We start from the raw sequence: 20,500 nt of genomic DNA on the forward strand, positions 1-20,500 counted from the left end.
TTATCCCCTACAATGGACAGCACTGAAGGGAAGCTTCTGCTGTACTTGACATCGGCCAACAATTACTCTTCCAGCCAGCACACAAATCCGTGTCAAAAAGTTCTGCAGTTCAAAAAATGTAATTACACCGTGCACATAACACAGCCATAACAACTCTGTCTTATTTGGACTTTTAAAATTAGGCAGCGGCTGCTTTAACGTTTGACTATGTATTTTGTATATTAAAACCAACTCTAGTGTACTTTGTAAGGATTTGGAGCTAAAAATGTAGATTTGCAGGTAAAAAATCATTAATCAATAATTGAAGAGACAATGAAGTGACTGAAAACATCCACTCTCTTTTCCACCTGAGCAAAGAAAAAGAGGGAGCTACAAGACAACTGGTTGATTTGGTCAGGTTAAGCTGCTTGTTTGAACATATTAAGATTTTCATTAACAGGATGGCAGCCCTATAAAAACATTTAGGCCTTTCAGAGTTGTACGTTTTGCAATATCGCAACAAGTGGGGGAGTGCCTTTGGGATGGAGCAATTACACAATTTTAAACCGCAACGGAAACAGAAATTCGTCCTAGATCAGGCAGGGCTAATGGGGCCAGGTCATCTGAGGGACCGCCTCTCCCCAGTTACATCCACCCATCCCATCAGGTCCAGCAGAAGAGGCAAGTTACAGGTCCCATCTACCAAGGAATGTCGCCTGACAGGACCCAGGAGGACAGCATTTTCTGCTGCAGCACCCACCCTTGAAACATTACGCCCTCTGAGGGTAGGCTGGCCCCGATCCTGCTAGCCTTTCAGAAGTCTCTTCAAACGTGGTTCTGTCATTGTGCCTGTGGATCCAGTGGTGGTATGGAACTTGTCAGCTGGGTATACTGTTAGCAATTGTATGCACTGAACTCTCCAACAAATTAAGCTCTAAACTGTTTTAATTGGTTTTTAATTGTTTTCCTTTTAGTTGTTTGTCTGCAACTGTTTATTGTTTTTAATTGTGTCAGCTGCCCAGAGTCACATACGTGAGATGGGCGACTATATGAATGAATGAATGAATGAATGAATGAATGAATGAATGAATGAATGAATGAATGGAGATGGAAGAGCCATCTAGTCTGGCATTCAGTACCCATTGTGGCCATCGGGTTTACAGATGGGAAGCTCCCCGCCAGGATGTGAGGGCCACAGCACTTTCCAACCCATCTTTCACTCTGTTATAAGGTTGCACTAAATGCATGGAAAAATAAACATGTCCTCCTTGCAGAGCCACCATTAAACACTAGAGGGCAGGCACAGCAGCTTTACAGCCAGTGCTACAGCTTGGTTCAAAAGGGAGCTTAGCCCTTAAAACAGAGTCACTTCCTCTCTGACATTCTACTGTATGCCCCTGAGAATGCTAGACTTTCTCTAAGGAATCCTATAAGAAACCAGAGGAGGACCAGGCATGTTATCAGTGAGAGCCTCTGTAACGCTAGAAAGCATCAAATATCTGGGGTCTGCCTTGGACCCCAACTATGACCCTCAAAATTGATCCGGACTGAAAGGCTTTCCCAATAACTCTCTGGCTTCACTAAATAATTTAATTTCATCTTCAATCCTTTACCTTCAATTCTCCCCAGAAGACTTTGATGTTATAATAGGAAATGGCTTCACGTTTCCTTTCTGAAGCTGTTTGTCCTTTTATCGAATTGTCAAAGGAGCGATATAACTCAGTTCCCCGAAAGCGACACAACCGACCCTTTGTAATCTGATCAGCAAGAGTCCCAGCTCAAACCCTTCCACTTCTTGGGCTGAAAAGGCCTCAGAAAGGAGGGAGGGAGGGAGGAAGAGTCAGAAGCAACGGCAGTGGCTGGAAGTCTTTGGTGCAAAGGTCCTACTGGCTTGTTGGGGAGGGAGGCGGACAGGCGAGCACTACATCCACAGCCTCGGGCGCCTGAATGAATGGTGGGATCTAACAAGCAAAAAAAATAAACCCCAACTATCTCTACTTTGGCCAGGTGTCCATGCCGGGCGGCTCCTTTGAGGAGCCTGGTGCCATGACAAGCAGCTGCGGTGCATGGGACTGTTCCTGAGTAAAAGCTTCTTTTGCTATGCCAAGCTTACGGTTTTTGTTTTAACCCAAACACTTCACCCCATAGTCCGTAAGTTTCCATTTGCACAAGTGTGCGCACCCTTAAACTAATACTTTGTTGAAGCACCTTCTGATTTTACAACAGCATTCAGTCTTTTGGGGTAGGAGTCTCTCGGCACGGCCCGTCTTGCCTTGGGCATCTTTGCCCACTCTTCCGTGCAGAAGCGCCCCAAATCTGTCAAACTGCGAGGGCATCTCCTGGGCACAGCTCTCTTCAGGTCACCCCCCCAGATTTTCAATTGGATTCAGGTCGGGGCTCTGGCTGGGCCATTCCAAAACTTTGAACTGCTTCTGGTGAAGCCATTCTTTTGCTGATTTGGAGGCTTGCTTTGGGTCACTGTTGTGCTGAAAGGTGAAATTTCTCCCCATCTTCAGCATTTCAGCAGAGGCCTGAAGGTTTTGTGCCAACATTGACTGATACATGGAACTGTTCCTAATTCCCTCCACCTTGACTAAAGCCCCAGTTCCAGCTGAAGAAAAGCAGACTGAGAGCATCATGCTGCCGCCACCGCGCTTCACCGGGGGGATGGTGTACTTTTGGTGATCCCCAGTGTTGTTTTTGCGCCAAACGTACTTTCTGGAATTATGGCCAAAAAGTTCAACCTTGGTCTCATCAGACCAGAACACATCCTCCCACATGCTTTTGTCAGACTGGACGTAGGGTTTTGCAAAATGTAGCTGGGCCTGGGTGTTCTTCGTTGTAAGAGAAGGCTTCCGTCTTGCCACCCTACCCCACAGCCCAGACATATGAAGAACATGGGAGGCTGTTGTCACTTGCAGCACACAACCAATACTTGCCCGACATTCCTGCAGCTCCTTTAATGCTGCTGTAGGCCTCCCGGCAGCCTCTTGGACCAGTTTTCTTCTTGTTTTTTCATCCATTTTGGAGGGACGTCCAGTTCTCGGTAATGTCACCGTGGTGCCATATTTTCTCCACTTGTTGATGCCTGTCTTCACTGTGTTCCAGGGTACGGCCAATGCCTTGGAAAGTTTTTTGTGCCCTTCTCCTGACCTTCCGACAAAGAGATCCCTTTGAGGCTTTGTAAGCTCTCTGCAGACCTTACAGGCTTTTGCTGCAAGAGGCGACTGAGTAAACGTCAGGAAAATCCGGCTAGAGGAGGTGAACTTTATATGGGCTTCGTCAGAGTCACTTTAACGGACGGCAGGTGTACTGACGACTATTTAACATCAGTTTGAATGTGATTGGTTAATTCTGAACACAGCCACATCCCTGCTTATGAGAGGGTGTGTTCATTTATGCAACCACATTTTATTTGTTTCATTTTTATCCCGCCTTTATTATTTTTTTATAAATAACTCAAGGTGGCAAACAGACCTAATACTCCCTCCTCCTCCTGTGTTTTCCCCTCTTTAGGTCTAATATTTTTTGCACATCTTCAGGTCTGGTCTTAACGAGCCATACCTCTATTTCCCTTGGCTTCTTAGGGGCCACCTCCACTGAGCAGCTCAGTGGTGGATCTGAGGGAAAGACTGCAAGTCCTTGTACCTTTAGCCTGGAGTGGGCTTCTCCACCAGCTTGGAGCTATTTTTCTGGATCTCTTCACCGTTTGGTTTGGTTTGCTTTCGCTCTCTCTCTCTCTCTCTCTTTTTTGTAACAGCGGCTGAACTTCTTCTATCCAAAAAAAACTTAAGTGCCTCTACTGAAGAACTCGTTGCAACCCTGCAGGGCCAGATAGAGTCCCTGATCCAGAAGAACAAGAAGTTAATGGAAAAAATACAGGTAAATCACAGCTCTGCCCACCTGGGCATTGAGAAATCTACCTAGCTGTTGTGGATAAATATTGTGTTTGTTTGTTTATTTCATTTTATATCCCGTTATAATTTTGTTATAAATAACTCAAGGCAGCGAACATACCTAATACGCCTTCCTCCTCCTCTTTTCCCCACAACAACCCTGTGAGGTGGGCTGGGCTGAGAGAGAGGGACTGGCCCAAGGGCACCCAGCCGGTTTTCATGCCTTAGGCGGGACTAGAACTCAGAGCCTCATGCTTTCTAGCCCAGCACCTTAACCACTAGACCAAACTGGTTGTTCTGATTTTTTATTTTTATTTTTTCCCCCTAAAAGATTTCAGGTTTTTTTTCCAATTGAATTGTACAGCTTGTATGTTATATTAAAGGTGGAAAAAATTCTGAAGTGATTTATCTTGGTCTGATTTTTTTGCATCTCAAAAAACTGGAATTTTAACAGGGGTGTGCAGACTTTTTATATCCACTGAATATACTTCCAGGACTATATTCCAATCATGAGTTCCATCCCATCAGGTTTCAGGAATACCAACAATGCCACAGTTGCACGCACAGATGGTACTAGCACGTCAGGTTCTCCTTGTCTGTTCCCATACTCTGAGCACCGGTGCACGGCCCTCTGGTATTGCCTTGCTATACCTTCTGGCGGATTCCAGAGCATCCCTTCCCTCTTATCACTTCCTTCCTTGTTCAAAAATTTACTGCCTTTGGGTCTAGGTTTTCAGTGTGGTCCTCAATACTGGCCTCCTGTCCCCTCCAGATTTATTTTAAAATCTGCCAGCCAACCTCAGATGTCTTCAAAACACATTCTTCCCTGTCTCCGAGGTGCCGCCCATCTCCTGCCTAAAACTCTTCCTACAGAGAGTGTAGACCCTGTTCCCGCAGCTCAGCTGGAAGAGGTGTTCCTGCTCTTCCACACGAACCTTGCTATGGGGAAGAGGCTGGCAAAAGCAAGAGGCTCCACTGGGAAGGAGCGACCTCAACCCTTTGGAAGGGCATGCTTGTGGAAGAGAACCATTATACCTTACCTAAAATCACAACCTCAGCCCTGCCTTCGTTGTTACAAAGCCTGGCCTCCAAGCACGCAGTTCCTAACTCCAGTGTCCCCCAGAGGCATTCTCCAAGATTATCATTATCAGGGTTGAAGAGTCTATAAAAAGGATGAGGGGAGGGGAGAATATTCCATAGGGGCAGAGCCAGGGAACAGAAAGTGACAGAATCATCACCAACAGCCCTGTCTCAAACAAGGCAGCCAGCTGTAACCGGCTGCTTTACTGTTTCTAGCAATCCAACAGCTCCCCCTGATGGTATACAAGACCTTATACAGCATTGTTAAGGATGGGGGAAAGAAGAAAGATTGAGGGAAATCTTGGCCATTTCCCCCAGAGAATTCAGGAACAAAATGTGATTATTTGGGGATGGGAACACGGATGGCTGTGCTGCCAATGTCTCCAGAGATTACTTGATATGGCTTGATTGCTCACCATACAATTTTTCCATTTATTTAGCAGCTCACCCAAGGTTGCCCGGCCACCTCCCTCATTTTACCTCTACAAAAACGCGGGGAGAGGTTAAGCTGAGAGACAGTGACTGGCCCAAAATCGCCCAGTGTGCTTCACAGTTAAGCTGGGACATGAACCTGAACCTCCCCAATCCTGGCCCACTCTTACCAAATACATTTGCAGAGTAGTACAGATGAAAATATGGATTTAGTTCACTGCGAAGTATTTCAGCAATCAGAGCTCCAACAGCTATAACGGCCCGTTCGCAATGCACAAAGCACTCCTTGGTGACAGAGCGGATTGAACGGCAAGCTGCCTTGCGCGAAGTGACCTTGACAGATCTGTTCATCGCCGAGGTCCGCCCTCTTGGCTTTTCACACACTTTTAGGCGGGCTCCATTTGCTTCTAATTTCTTACAGGCTGGGATGCCCACGTCTCCTCGAAAAGTTCCCCGGCCGCCCTTCATCAGGCCCCACTTCTCTCGTCAGCAGCAGCAGCACACACAGGTCAACTCAGCAGACTCTCATCAATGAATGGGCTCCGACAGCTCTACAGCCAAAGCCAGGAGGCTGCGCTGTGCGGGGCTTTTCGGTTTTTCCGCCCTCCCCCTCCCCGCCCCCTGCAGAAAATCTGGAGGAGAGAATTTCAGAGCCAGGGCCGGGTCCAGCTGCTCTGCTAAGATACCTTTGTCCAGACCGCTTTTGGCCTTAGCGCGCAAGCAGCATCTGCTGGAGCGGCCTCCTGACTACAGAACCCCCATCAGCGAGCGAGAACTCAGCTTCCCCGATCAGGCCGTGGCCTGCTCAGAGGGCACCCTCAGGCCGCCCTCTATCGACGGGCCCAGTAGAGATGCATCCAACCAAGCATCACACTCCACAGACTGATAGGGCCTTCTGTTCTGCTACCTCACAGTTTGGGACAGAAGAATTTAATCCCAGTCCATCCCTACATAGAGCAGGTGGTCATCAAAGTGAATTGCGATATATTTTATTCAATGAAACAAGATTTCTCTATAAAAATTGGTTAAGTCGGATAACAATAGTAAGAACGACAAGTAACGTGATTCGCATATTGCGTGGACCGGGGAAGTCAACGCTGCATAGAACGAGCTGGTGAGAAGAATATAGAGCTTCTGCGTGTTAAATGATGTGCCTTAACACACATCAGTGTCAGCTTCCCAACCACAGGCCAGGCCCATCACGGTAGGCCCTGTGTGTGAACTTCCTAGGAGCATCTCACTATTATTAGAAACCCGACGCTGGAATCACGTCGGCCGGATCAAAGCTTGGGCCAGCACTTCCAGCTACAGAGCTCTGCAGGACAGCCTAAGACTGCACAACCATTTTTCAGAACCTTTCACAGAACTACAATTTTCAAGTCTGGGGGAAGGAAGATCACAATGGTTAGATCAGATTTAAGCCAAATGAGATTGTGTTGGACAAACGCCATTAAGTGTGAACATTTTGTTGCTGTCTTGCTTATGGCAGATCCGATTCGTTGTCAGGTATCACAATATTATCTCCTCTGACTGGAGTAGATTATGTCTCTAGGGATTCAGGTAGAGAGAACGTTCCTTTTCATCCCCCACTACTTGATCCTTCCTGCATGCAAAACAAGCGTTCTGTCACTGAACCACAGTTCCTCTGCTTTCTGGAGACTTTCAGGTTGTACCTGTATTATGTGATTTTCTCCCCCCCCCAAAAAAATGTCATTTATAGAAAAAGAAAAAAAAAATGAGTGGATTATTTCTCGGATATTTACAACCAAGAAAACAAGCAAGGCCGTAACTCAAAACAGTGTTTGTTTAGAAAAGCATCTGCGCATAGTATTCTCATTAAGCATACTTTCGGCCTCCAGTTTGGCAAAATCCCTTTATCCACTGGCAATAATCGAGATAGAGTAAGAATCTTGCTGGAACCAGAACTGGACTGCTGCTGTCCTGCCTGAGGTGTTGCAACGGGGTGGAATACGAAACCAGACAAAATTTAAGGCTTGGAAAGTACACACTCCACAATAAAAGGGCATTGCCAGTTTTTCAGCTCTATTGTCCTGCTAAAGCCGAACACTAATCACAGAGCCGTACAACCGAAAGATTTTCCAGCTATGCAACTAGCATCACCTAGTGGAGACAAGGACAAAGATTTCAAGGATTTTTCCAGCTTCCAGAATGAAATGGCTGAGTGCACACATAATTCCTTAACTGAAAACTTGGGCGGGGGGGGGGGGAGGGTAGAAGCATAAGGAGGAGTAAAAGTGAAAAAAAAAAAAATAGAAACTGTATTTGAAAAAGTTCCAGAATGACAACAAGTCCCCATCTAGGAAAATCAGTGCCTATGGCAAGTGCTTCACTCTTCTGCAATTGTAAATTGTTTCCTGCTCACTCATTAGTGGGTCTCTCCATGGGGGAGATACCAGGGCAGAAATACTAAAAATGCAAACAGCCAACTGCACAAAGTAAGAGAAGCGTAACTTTCCGTTAAGCTGTGGAACGGTAGCGACCCTTCCTGTCAGAGAGCAATCAACTATTTCATGTGGCTTTAGACATCGCGCACAGTAAAATTTCTTTACCTGTTACGCCACACAGAGGCTCTGGGAAGCTTCTACCCAGTTACAGCCAGCTTAGAGGAGCCCAACAGCCCACTGGCACTTCCTTTCTGAAGTTCAATCACACCACTAGGAAACCACGTTGCTGAAAAAATCATGCCATAGCGTCCTGACAGACAATCGCTTCCTAATGAAGCGATTTAAACTTCCTATTTAAAGTTCAAAACCTGTTAATGTCCATACTGGCAAGATGCACCAAGCACCTCAACACAGTATGTATTAAGAATAATGGTAAATACGCAGAATCAAAACAACTTCCATGCTTGCTCTTTTCACAACCACAGCATGTATGCATGCAGCATTTACTAAACACAACTAATAAAGCTACGTGCAAACCGCAAAACTCACTTCAAATCCCCATCTCATATACTGCTTCACAGGACAGACCCACTCATTCATTAGCATTGGTTAAGGCTCCAGTAATGACAGAATTAGCTTTCCTTAACAAAACCTATGCCATCATGGGCAGGGTCACAACATGGGAACACCTAAACCCAGACAGCTGTCAGTCAAGGGAGGGACTGTTTTAACACCAACCACACCAGGCTTATTTTGGTTAAAACACCCTCCCTTGGGAGGTACCTTTGGGACTTTAGCAACACATTCGATAGCAGTGAACTCGGCTTCTCTAGTTATTTAGAGCAGGGTTGTGGAACTGCCCCATTTTTTACTGGATTATGGTGTCCCTTTGACACAGCTGAATATGACGACTTACAGGGGCCAGCCAAGCCTCACCTCTGTCCAGCTGCCTCCAGACACTCCTGCAAGCATTTGCACCAGCACGGACTCCCGATGAGGTGTGAGATACATCCACTATGTACGAAGTCTCTTGGCAACAACTCCAAATAAGACAAAAACCTCCACGGAGTCTCTCACAGCTGAGCTCTAAAAGCACTCACATACACTCCCACGGGTCCCCACACGTGAACAAGCAACAACTCCAAGCAACAGTTGGAGCAACGCTTGCATGCCTCAGATCACTGGAGGAGGGATGCGTGCGGGATGTCTGCTGCCCGGTTTTTCCACTGCGTGTCCTCAATGCCAGGAGCGTGTTCCCGTCATTTCTGTGCCTATACTTCGTCGCTGCAACGAAGGAAGGGGGGGACGCTCTATTTCCAAAATACCTGTGTCGCATGTAGCGTGACTCTGTGTTCCAGAACCTCCAAAAAGAAACTATGGCTGGATTAGTGGCTCTTCCAGCCTGGCTTACCCAGCTTTATCTTTCCACAAAGGTTCACAGGTCAAAATTCGTTATACCTGGGGGTGGGCAAAAGGGGCTGTGGCAGGGGAAATGGGAGAAAGCAAAGAAAGGTTGCAAATTATTGGGAAGCCTTGGACCAAGAGTCTGCATGGGCCTCTGCTACCCTTCACACAGAACAAGGAGAGAGCAGCTCAGATAAGATTGTTTAGGGAATCTTATCTGGAGCTCATCAGGAGCCAATTGAACTTTGGTTTCCAAACAAAGCACGCTTTCAGATTATAAAGTAGCGCCATTTAACCCAAGCTAGAACACAAACTTCAGTGCCTTTCTGAGCACAGCGGCTAAGTACTACTAGATCCTCCCCAAGGTACCATTTTTCTTCCTTTATCTCACTCATTTTCCCTGCAGATACTTTTACACAGCACAATAAAAGAAGCTATGAGGAGAGTGGGGATTGGAAACCTTGGCTTCCGGACAGATCTTTTCCCAAGCACACAGGCCACTGAATTTGGGAAGGCTTGCCCACAGATTTTCCTGGCATTTCAGTTTCACTAGGCCTCTTTCCCTCCTTTCTGACAAAAGACTGGGCACAATATGTGGATTTTTCTTCTTAGTACAGATAATCTAGCAACTGCCAAGTAATTTACATGATGTCTTTTTAGTCCCTTTAAAATATTAAATATGAGGGGTGTGCACAAAACAGGAAAAATGTGGAGGTTCCGACAAACTATTTTGAGGTGCTGATGGCTCAACAGAAATGATAGGAAACAGAAACACCGTGGCTGTTATGGGTTTCAGATATGATAAAATAAAACCCAGAGAGGACAAGTAAGGCAAGGCTGGTTCTAACTACTGCCTGGAACAAACAGCCCTGTTTTGTTTGGTGCACAGGACAAAACCACTCATCTGAATCACAGAAGAAAACAGCCCCACCCCACCCCCATTCAGAAACAAAATACCTAAAACGTGTGTGTTTCAGTTCAGGCAGAGAGTAACCAAAATTAGCTGTCCTGTGAACAGAATCGTCTCAGCATTTTTCACATCCCTGTTAAATATCCATCTTCACACACTCACCATGATTTGGGCTCCCCAAAATGCAGGTAGTTGATGCTGTAGAGATCCATGTCCTCCGTATGCCACGCAAACGTGGTCTTCCACATCCCAAAGTAGAGGTAGGGGGTATTCACACCTTCTATGATAATTCCACACTGATGTTCCACCATGTCAAGAAGAGTGTTCAGATTCCCGATATTCCACTCTTCCACATCCTGTGGGTGAAAATAAGTCCAGATATCAAAGGAGAAGCAAGTGCTCCTTCCACTCCCAAACAAAGGGGGCACTGACTGTCACATTCGCAAGCAGCATGGCAAGGAAAAAACATCTGGCAGGAGCAGCTATTACGAACAGCAGGATACAAGGCACGTAACGGCCCACCGAGCAGTTCTGAGAAGGAAACAGGCTAAAACACACTCTATCACACGGGTGCCCCTCTGCTGTCTAAAGCCTGTTTATCACAACTTTTAAGATTCAATTCAAGATGCAACAAAAATGGAAGCACTTTTCTAACAGTAACATGCAGAAGTAGCTACAAGAGGGAGAAAGAGGGAGAAAGATTTGGACTGAAATCCACCCCACCACAGCTTACACGAAGTAAAACGCACCAAGTGTTCTGTCTCAAAGGTCCCTGTCCGCGAGATCCCTACAAACCTAAAATCAGTTTCAGAGCTGTTTAACTCCAAACCATTAATCACAATGGCCACAGTTTTGTTGGAACAAATCACACATATTGACACCAGAAGTCCTCAACCTTCCCATTAATTTATAGTCCCCCAGGACTCTCATATAATTTTAACCTGTTCCAAAGTTATCTAAATCTGTGTTATGCATACGCTCTAAGTTTATTTCACAGTGACTTACTGCATCATACAAGGAACCACTGATATCTGCCCCATAAATAGGAGACACGAAAGTCAAATTTTTCCAGTATTTGCGTTCCAGATCATCAAAATCCTGATGACGAGGAGTACAGTACCTGGTGAGGAAAAAAGTTAAGAATTGGCAGCCGGCTCAAATACGACAAGGTAGCACACTTACTTTGGTACAGATTTTTGTAAACCAGAGTTTCCTTTATCTGATGAAAAGGATTACAGGCCACATCATTTAATGCCGTAATAAGTGCAGGACAATTTATTCTGTTCACTCCGCACGCAGAAAAGCACCGCCTTTCCAACTCTATTCTACAAAACGTTGCCCATGCGTAGTCAATAGAAGCATAGGAAAATGTGCCACGGAGGCAACGCAATGTGACCAGGAAACAACATCAGACATAAGCAGTGTGCCGTTATGCATAATTTTACTACAAAAAGAAACACAACCCTGCCTGGTTTAATCATCACCCAGGGTGGCCCCAAGAGAGACATACTTCTCGCTGTTAGCCAAACGCCGGTAATCTCCAACCAGCATGGGCTTCTTCTGAATGTTGTACTGGGTGAAGAGCCCCGACTGCCCAGTCACCACCTGCTGAATGGGAGCAGGAATCACCATGCTGTCGATATCATCGTAGCTCTTGCGTGGCTTCCATTCCTTGGGAGGAATCACCTGAAAAGTTGGGGAACAGAAAAGTGATCTGTAAAAACACACTCTGAAGAGGCACAGGCTACCGATCCTTAAGAACGAATCCCTTCCCACCTCCTTCAAACAAAAAAACCCCAATTCATTCTGGAAAGAGCAGGCTGGGGATTAGCTAATCTCAACTTCCCTATCACTAATCCAAGCCCAGTCACAAGAAAAGAGCATCAAGAGAGCTGAATTCAGAATTCCATTCGCCTTCAAGGAGCCTCAAGAGAAGTTCTTCCTAAACCAATTCCAATCAGGCAGCAAAGATTGGCATTCACGTCTCTGTTCCTCTAGGCTGTTCTGTTTTGTTCCATTAGACCCCCTCCTCCTTGTGAGGTTCATGGGGTTTGGTCAAGATGGCAGGCCTTCTCAGCAGCAGCACCCACTCTGTAGAATTCTCACCCCCCCCCGAAGATGCACGGAGCCCCCACCCTTCTTGCTTTTCACAAGCAAATGAAAAGCATCTTTTTTTCAACATGCCTTCAGCTTGAGATGATTGGGGCACCCTGGCGTATTATTTGTACTAGTTTTAAATTGTTTTTGCATGCTCCCCAGAATTCTTCAGGACTGGAGCAAACTAGATATACTGTTAAATTAGATGATAGACAGAATATACACCTGGCTGCTTCTCTATCATGATGTACAGGTTAGAAACAGAAAACAAAACATACTATTTAAAACTAACAAGGATTCTCAACCCTAAAAGCATCTATTAAGCCTCTGATATTGCAAGGCTGAACCTTATAAAGCAAAAGATTCCAGCATAGTTCAATTAGCAGAGCACAACTGAAAAGGTTTAAAAAAGGATGTGAAGTCAGCTTCTGAAGAGAAATTTGTATCACAAGCTAACATGGAAGCTTCTAGACCCAATTCAGCATCTTGACACTTTTTTTTTTTTTTTTTTACAAAAACCCTCTCTAGGATATATTCACAATGATGTATTTGATTATTGTAACCACAGCTTACAGGATTCAACCTCCAACAGAAAGCACTGTCAGAATCTTCTAACCCTGCTTCTGAGTCAATGAGAGAGAAATATCTCTCTGTTAAATTTCCTGATTCCACCACAGGAAAACTCAAAATCCCCAGTTGTGCAATATTGCTTGAAAAGTTTGTCCAGCATTCTAGGATTCCCTGCTAATGCTATTATCATTATAACTGAAAAAAAGCAGCAGCACTTACAATGTAAGTGTCTGCTAGACAGTGGCAACTATATTACTCCAGGGGTTATCATAGTCAGCCAAACAGTGAATCAAGGAACATTCAGCTATGCCGGCCTATCTTCAACAGCTGGATTCACAGTTCCCAGTCTCAGCCCTTAAGCTGGATGCCCAGGGATCAGTGCAAATCAGGCCTGTGCTTGCACAGCTAAGCCCCAGTTATGCCTATTCCTGAGGATGTCAGACTGACCCACAGCTTTACTTATATCCCAACTAGACTACTTTACCAATTTTATGCAAGACCATTTGGAATGATATCCATTAGGAAACATGCATTTCCCTTTTTAAAACAAATCTACTGGTTAGACTGCTGCTGGTGGGACAACAATGTACAAGGCTTCAAAGGTTGGGCTCCTTGAGAGCAAGAATTACTTGTAAGTTAGGAATCTCTCTTGAATAGATCACGTTTCGTGGGAACAAATGAGCTAGGGGAAGGATTCTTCTCTTCTGAATATAAGAACGTCTGTTTACACCTCTCCTTGGATTCTGTTTCCAGTACCCAAGTCCATTTCTGAACCTGAACCTCAATTTGTTTCAGGAATATTGCTCATTGCTCTTTGGGATCTCTGGGGTTTTCATCTTTAGATTGGGCTTTTGAATACCTTTGCTGCCTTCTCTGTTATAAACTGCGTTACTGACTTTAATCACACCTTAAGATGCCTAACCATCTGGAGGGAGGGAGGGAGGGAGGGAGGGAGGGGAGCTTATATTGATCTGTCAAAACCTAGTCAGTATCTTACACTACTAGGAGTCAAACACATGTTAATTATAAGCAATCATGTCTGATTGACATGATCCTTTGAAGATCCTATATTAATTCCTCCTACCTAGACAGAGCTGGAGATATCATTCCAAATGAAACAATGGAATGGATGTGTTGACCTTCACTGACAAAATTTATTTTATAGATGGCTGATCCAGCATAATACCCATGCCATTACTATAGCTCAGAAGCCATGTTCCCCAGCCTTTACTGACTAGACAAAAGAGAATGTATGATTCCAGCAAGCAATCTGAATCAACTGTGCTAAAAGGAACAGAAGATTTGCCCATTGCTCTGAAAGGTGATTGCGGAAATGCCCATCGCATATTTTATTTCTTCGACCTATACCCTGGCCAATATATGTTCTCTTTCTGAATATAAATAGGACGGTTTCGCTGAGGGAGAAAATATTCCAAAAGTACTAGAAGTCTGGGAAAGAACAGCATGAATTCTAGAGATTTTTTTCTTATTCCTGTTTTCCTACTCATCAGCAAGACTGGCATAAATTCTCTCTCTGTAAGAAAAGGGAATTCTTGTTTGTCTAGAAGAATTTAGCAGCATTAAAAGCCTGGCACCCCAGAAGGGAGACGTTTGACTGTATCTGCTTTCTAAAACTGTCTGGGAGCTAATTAAAATACTCTTTGTCAAACACACTACATATAGTGAAATTAATTAGTACACTTGAGTGGACAAGGAATCATATCCTCAAAAGCTTTTATCAATACCAAAGTCCCCTGTGAAATTGTACTGAAATGAGTTATTTGACCTGTTTTAATGAGGAACCAGTGTCTCATTTCTTAAAGCTGTACTCAATTTTGTTCTCTATAAATGTTTTTGTATCAGGCTGTGCCAAATAAGCCCTAGCTACAAACGAGAGAACAATCTTGCAAAAAAAAAAAAAAAATCTGGCAGATGTGTTCCAGTGTATTTGTATTCAATGTATCCAAAACATCAAGCACACACATTTTATACCGAAGCGTTATTCAAAGGCATCATGTGGTTCATTTTGCTTCGGCTTTTAAAGAACAGTAAATGGTGATTATGTGAAACCAGTTAACTGTGATTTATTTATCAAACCATGTTTAAACAAAATATGAGCTACCATGGGAACCCTCAATCTGGCACTCCCAGTGCATAACCACGGGGCATCCTTTGTTTTTCTCTCTCACTTGATTTTGTATTTTTAAAAAACCTAAAAAAGACCCAGGGTAGCCCAGTGCGTTATCTGGAACTTTGCCCCTTGGCACAGAAAAAACAAAGGAAGCGAGGGCAGGAGGGTATACGTGTGGAAGGAAGTGTCAGGTGGGATGTCAAGTGGCATTTTTATAAACTGGTGCTTTATAACTGGCCTTGATCCCCACAAGAGTAATTTTTTGAGAGAAAATCCAGAGTGTGGATTCCCAGACATGCCACCAATCTCTGAAAGCTGACAATGGCAGTTTGGTATAATAGGAGACATAATGATCTATACTTTAATGCACAGACCTGACTGAAGAATTCAAATTGCCTCCCAACAGTTAAACCATTTACAGCTTTTAGGTTAGCTGGGACTGCCTCCCAGACCACCAAGTGGAGCCTACAGCACACTCACCTTAGCCAGTCCTGCTCTGTGAGCACCTTGGGATTCAATATAAGCAATGTACTTTCCAAAATCCTGGAATTCTTTTAGCGTTGGATGGAACGTCATAATTTTACAGCTGGGATTTTGCGGGCTTGGGTTTTCTGACCCCATCCTGCTGAAGATGGTTTAGCACTTATGCTGCAAAAAAGAGACAGAAAGAAAGAGAACAAAAAGAAGAAAGGGAAGAACAAAAGTTAAAACCTACCACTGTATCTTTCCATTAATAAATGTAAGAACATTTTAAGTACTATTCAGACTGAAGTCCAGCTGGTACAACTTAACTAGGTAAGTTCTTTTATTGGGGTACTTCTAGTATTTCTACAATCAACTAGTATCATTATGTTGTAAAAATAACACTGATAATCATGAGAATCATAATCACTATTTAAGAAATACACGCTCCACCCCTTTAGCACATAGCCCTTAACAGAGCTAGCAAGTTATTTTAAAAATTGCTATTTAGAGTTACTTGAGCAGAAATCTTCTCTCACTACAAGGGAATGCCAAAAACTGATAAAGAACTTGGGATGCCTTTTGTTTCTGTATTTATTCGACTGGTATTTCAAATTCCGTCACCACCCATCTCACTCAAGAGCGACTCTGTTAGCTTCCAAGAAATTCTAAAACAGTTTGTTCCAAGCAAGATGCGCAATTGTTAGGAACTGTGGAAGTTGTAACCCAAAAGATTTAAAGGGCACAATATTCGGGGCGGCTGCTCTGAATTCTGCCTATGGAGACCATCAGAAGCACTTTTGCTAAGCCAATAAAAGCACACAAGCTTATTGCGTTAAACAACTGATAGGGTTCCTACTGTACTAAGCCAGGAGTCCTCAGACTGTGGGTTATGACCCCTGGGGGGTTGCGGGCAAATCTGAGGTGGAGTCACACGTTTGGGGGGTTTGTGCACACAAAGCTGTTATCACTGAAGAATTTGCTCCTACCATGCCTCGAGTAGCTGACAGCAAACTTGGGATTTTCTACAGTTGCTACTAGAGTGAGTAGCCATTGACCCCAAATGAAAGTGGAGCAAGAAGTGAAGTGGTTTCAAGAATTATGAACAGCTAGGCAAGTCGATCCTACCTATTAAAAATACAGTTTTAACTCTGATTGTTTCTATGGCTTTATTGATAAACACAAAATTTAATCATTACAAATGATATATTTATTCATCACTAGTTTTATCGGGGGGTTGTAAGACGAATTCGTTCATCACAGTCATTGCACCAAGCTATAAAGTAATTTGTTTGGCTTACTGTTGTGTGAGCCCAGCCACTGTGGCTTATTCAGCAGTTAAGTAAACCCAACACTGAATGATTTTCCTCATTTACTGACCCCAGATACTTCTATCACCCTCTCATATCACCAGGATGATGAAATACAATGAGAAAAACATTCTCTAGCATGCTTAGCAAGCAAGAACTTTTGCTGTTCTGGGGCTGGCTTAGCTCTCTGCTGGACGAAAGAAGCAGAACAATACGAACTGCAAATTCCAACAGAAAAGTAACTGTGGGAGAAGTGAGAAAGAAATCTTTGTCCAGCTGAAAACAGATGAAAAATTACAGCTTTAAGGAAAGGAAAATTCACCAAGGTTCAAAAATGAAGCCAGATATATGAGGGAAGGAGGGAGGTGTCAGGACTTTACATTAATACAAGCCCATTACATGATTTGGCCAACTTTTTCCAGCCCACCAGAGAACCTCAGCTTTTATTTTTATGCCATCTTTACTTAAAAAAAAAACAACCCTAAACCAAAAGACACCTGCGTGCATTAGAAGAAGAAAGGAGCCTGGAAGAAAGGCCTAGCAGGAATGGCAGGAGACCCTGGATATGTTTAGCCTGGAGAAGAAAGAACTGCTGGAGGTAGCTGTCTTCAAAGACCTGAAAGGCTACCAAGCAGAATGAGGAAAATTACCCCAGAAGATGGGACAAAAACACAATGTTTTGAACTAGGAGGAAGCAGGAAGAATTCCGAATGGTAAGAGCAGTTTGGCAACGGAACAGACTGCATGGTGAGAAGTGGGGGTTGGATATGTATTTTGTATATGACAAAATCTGGCAACTATAAAACCAAATGAGTTCCAACTTGTAATTACAGGTTGATCCTTACATGACCCTGGGAACTGCAGCTTGTATAAAGTAGATTGTCACTGCTTTATCTTCTACCCATCAAGAACTGTTTGTCCAGAAAGGAATATATACAATTCCCATCTGGAGGTCCCTCAACCTTAACTTAGTCCGGTCCCACCACTACAGTGCTAACTAACGGTGCTTTTGTGGACTGAACAGCTGCCCTACATAACAGGGCTGAGCCAAACTTGGCTGATCTCGAAAAAGCTAAGTAAGTCCAGGCTTGATTAGCGCTTGGAGGAGAGACCCTGTTAATCTCATCAACAGGCTAACCACTTTTCCAATGTCAGGGGGAAATCCCATTCCCCTTACTTAAAAAGGCACTGCTATACGCAGCCCTCCATACCAAAGCTCTCCCTAGCTGCACCCTCCCCTCTCCATTTCCCAGAGACAAACCATGCTTTCCTGTAGACGTCTGCTCTCTACATGAGTCCCAATCAGTGGACATTTTTTAACCCTGATTGAAAACCATGATTTAATTCCAATGTAATCCTTCTTCATTGTTTTCCAAGGGAAGTAAACGCAATGGAATTAGTCTGGATCCCAGAGGAGTATTCTAAGGTTTTAACAGGAAAATCCTATTAGATTGGGTTACTTAGGAAAGCTTGTTTGTTCACACGTCTTTGAAATAGCCAGCTTTGTTCCTTTCCTTAGGCTGCCTTGATAAATTACTTCAACAGCCCACTTTCTCCCTGTATTTTAACAGCTGCTATGATTATTGATACAAAAGGGTGTGGTGATGAAAAAGAGCTGGGAAAAGGGCTCTAATGCGGAGGCCAGGCTCCAGATTCCTTCCTTGTCCTCTCCTCACACCCAGGAAGCGGGCCTTCCCTGTGGCGGTGCCTACCCTTTGGAATCATCTTCCCTCCAACATGCGGCTAAGCCGACCCTGCAGGCCTTTAGAAAGGCAGCTAAGACCTGGCTCGTTCGTCCCTTAGGAGCGTGGATCAGGCTGCGCAGAGTTCCCATCTGGTGTGATATAACAAATTTGAGTCCCTGATCACCAGTTACTCACTTTGTTTGTTTCATTTGAATTTGCTGGGGGTGGATTTTCATTTACTGGGTTTTATATGCTCCCCAGAGTTGCATTGCTTGAGTTGGGCAGCCATATAAATGCTTTAAAGAAGTGAACAAACAATTTCTTTAACCTTCCCAACAGGATTCAGACTATTAACATAAACATAAGTGCCTATTTCAGTCACAGACCCAGATTCGTCACAAGTTAGTATTGTTTTTATTTCGTAACCGAGAGGAACAATAAAGGCACTCGGGAGCTTAAGCACCCTCCACCAACTTAAAAAGGAACCCACACATTCACTGACTAAGCAAGCCAGTGTCGACTCTTAGCGACGCCACAAACAGATTCTCTTCACACACGAGAGGAGGTTTTTATAAAATATTCCATCAGATGAAACACTTGCGGAACGAGTCTGGCACAGAGGAAGCAGCGTCTCGTTCCAAAGCCAAAAAGCTATGAACCTCACACGACACCAGAGGGCAGCAAAGGGCACTCGAATCAGCCTCCCAGCAACGCCTCAGCTCCTCTGCAGAAAACAGAAACCGCAGCCAAGGGATAGAAGCGGGGCAGGCACGGCTTCCTGCACATCTGCTCAGGAGCAGAGCTGCTCCGGCTAAAGCACAGTCAACGGGCCAGTTTGTATGTGACGAAAGAACATCTCTCCGGTACTGAGTATTATCAGGATTGAGCAAAAATGCAACTGCGTATTTTCTGCCGGGCCTTAGGGGAGGGTGGCTGCGGCCCGTCGGGTATGTTTGTGTGGGGGGGCGTTGTTGGCCAGACTCGCCATCTTGTTCTTTATTTCTTTTTAATTTTTTGCTTCATAATCCTATTTCTCTTGTGCTTTCTACCTGTCTGGTTTTATCTTAAGCTGCCCAGACTCAGCATGGAGTTGGGCTGTGCCTAAACTGAAGGAATGAATGAATGAAATGGGCTGCTCTGATTGGGAAACCTCTGTGTGTGGTTTGTAGTGTTTTTTGTCTGAACTAGGAACACTAACTTGTTGGTTTCTTAACCAGGCAGAATCAGAATCCAAGAACAAGCCTGCATTTCAACTCTGGTTTGAAAAAGCAACAAGCCACGGATTCTAGCTCAAACCCGTCAAGCTGCTCCGGCTGACAGAAGCCGTCAAACGAGAATAATCAGGCAAAGTGCATCAGCATGCCTGCTTTGTCATGAGCAACCAAGCTGGGCTTATTGTTATGGTTCAGCAAGGCCAATGTTTAACGCTGGCCACAAACTAAAAGCTCCTTAGCCATTGGACAGAGCCAATCAAGTAGGTCACACTGCTTGTACAAAGTTGTAGGAAGAGAAAACAATCGCAACAACCGAAGTGTGTTTTTCTTCTTCTTCTGGAAAGCAAGACGTGATACAAGTGTTCCACAGAATCTGTCCTGACTTAAGCAAAAAACCACGCTGAGACTAGAAATTCAGTCTCTAGTGTTTATTACCCGCTATAGTAGACAGAAGATCCTGCCAAACGGAAGGGGCGTGGGAAACCCAGACAGGTAAACCCCCAAACTCAAGGCGGGTCTGCTCTGGGTTTCTTCGAGGGACGGTTCAAAGCCTCTGAACTGCGCGTGCGTTTTCCCCCTGGAGAGGGGCCCCCTCCTGCTCACCATCCGTACTCATGACAGAATCTCTCCAAAGGGAAAATGAAACCTGCCATCCAAACTCTTCCACGTGCAAGAACCTGAAGCTGAAAAACGGCTGCTTCTTAATTTCTTCAGGGTGTACTGCAGATTAGGGTGGGAGTCGAAGCGTATGCAGGAAGACTTGGGCGAAGAGAAGGGCAAAAACGACGACGGCAAACCGAATTCGAGGCTCGCTACGAAGCCAACTCGCTATTTACGGACCGTTGCTTAGTTCAGTCTTCTGACGTAAAGGAAGAGAATTGACTTCTTACACGCTACGAAAAGCGAAGTAGAAGAACGCAAGATC

At 44.5% G+C, this 20,500-nt stretch overlaps 1 protein-coding gene across 2 annotated transcripts in view; it reads right to left on the bottom strand.

The window, feature by feature from the left end:
• KDM4B (lysine demethylase 4B) overlaps nt 1–20,500 on the bottom strand; it is a 170,716-nt gene that overhangs the window by 123,122 nt on the left and 27,094 nt on the right. For both annotated transcript variants that reach the window (XM_063290916.1, XM_063290917.1), the window contains exons 3-6: nt 15,385–15,552; nt 11,617–11,792; nt 11,112–11,226; nt 10,269–10,462 (exon numbers count right to left, since the gene is read on the bottom strand). In XM_063290916.1, coding sequence (XP_063146986.1) covers nt 10,269–10,462; nt 11,112–11,226; nt 11,617–11,792; nt 15,385–15,525 — 626 coding nt within the window. In that variant the 5' untranslated portion in view covers nt 15,526–15,552. The remainder of the gene's footprint in view (nt 1–10,268; nt 10,463–11,111; nt 11,227–11,616; nt 11,793–15,384; nt 15,553–20,500) is intronic.

The sequence above is a fragment of the Candoia aspera genome, chromosome 1 (genome assembly GCF_035149785.1).
Source record: "Candoia aspera isolate rCanAsp1 chromosome 1, rCanAsp1.hap2, whole genome shotgun sequence".
Lineage (NCBI taxonomy): Eukaryota > Metazoa > Chordata > Lepidosauria > Squamata > Boidae > Candoia > Candoia aspera.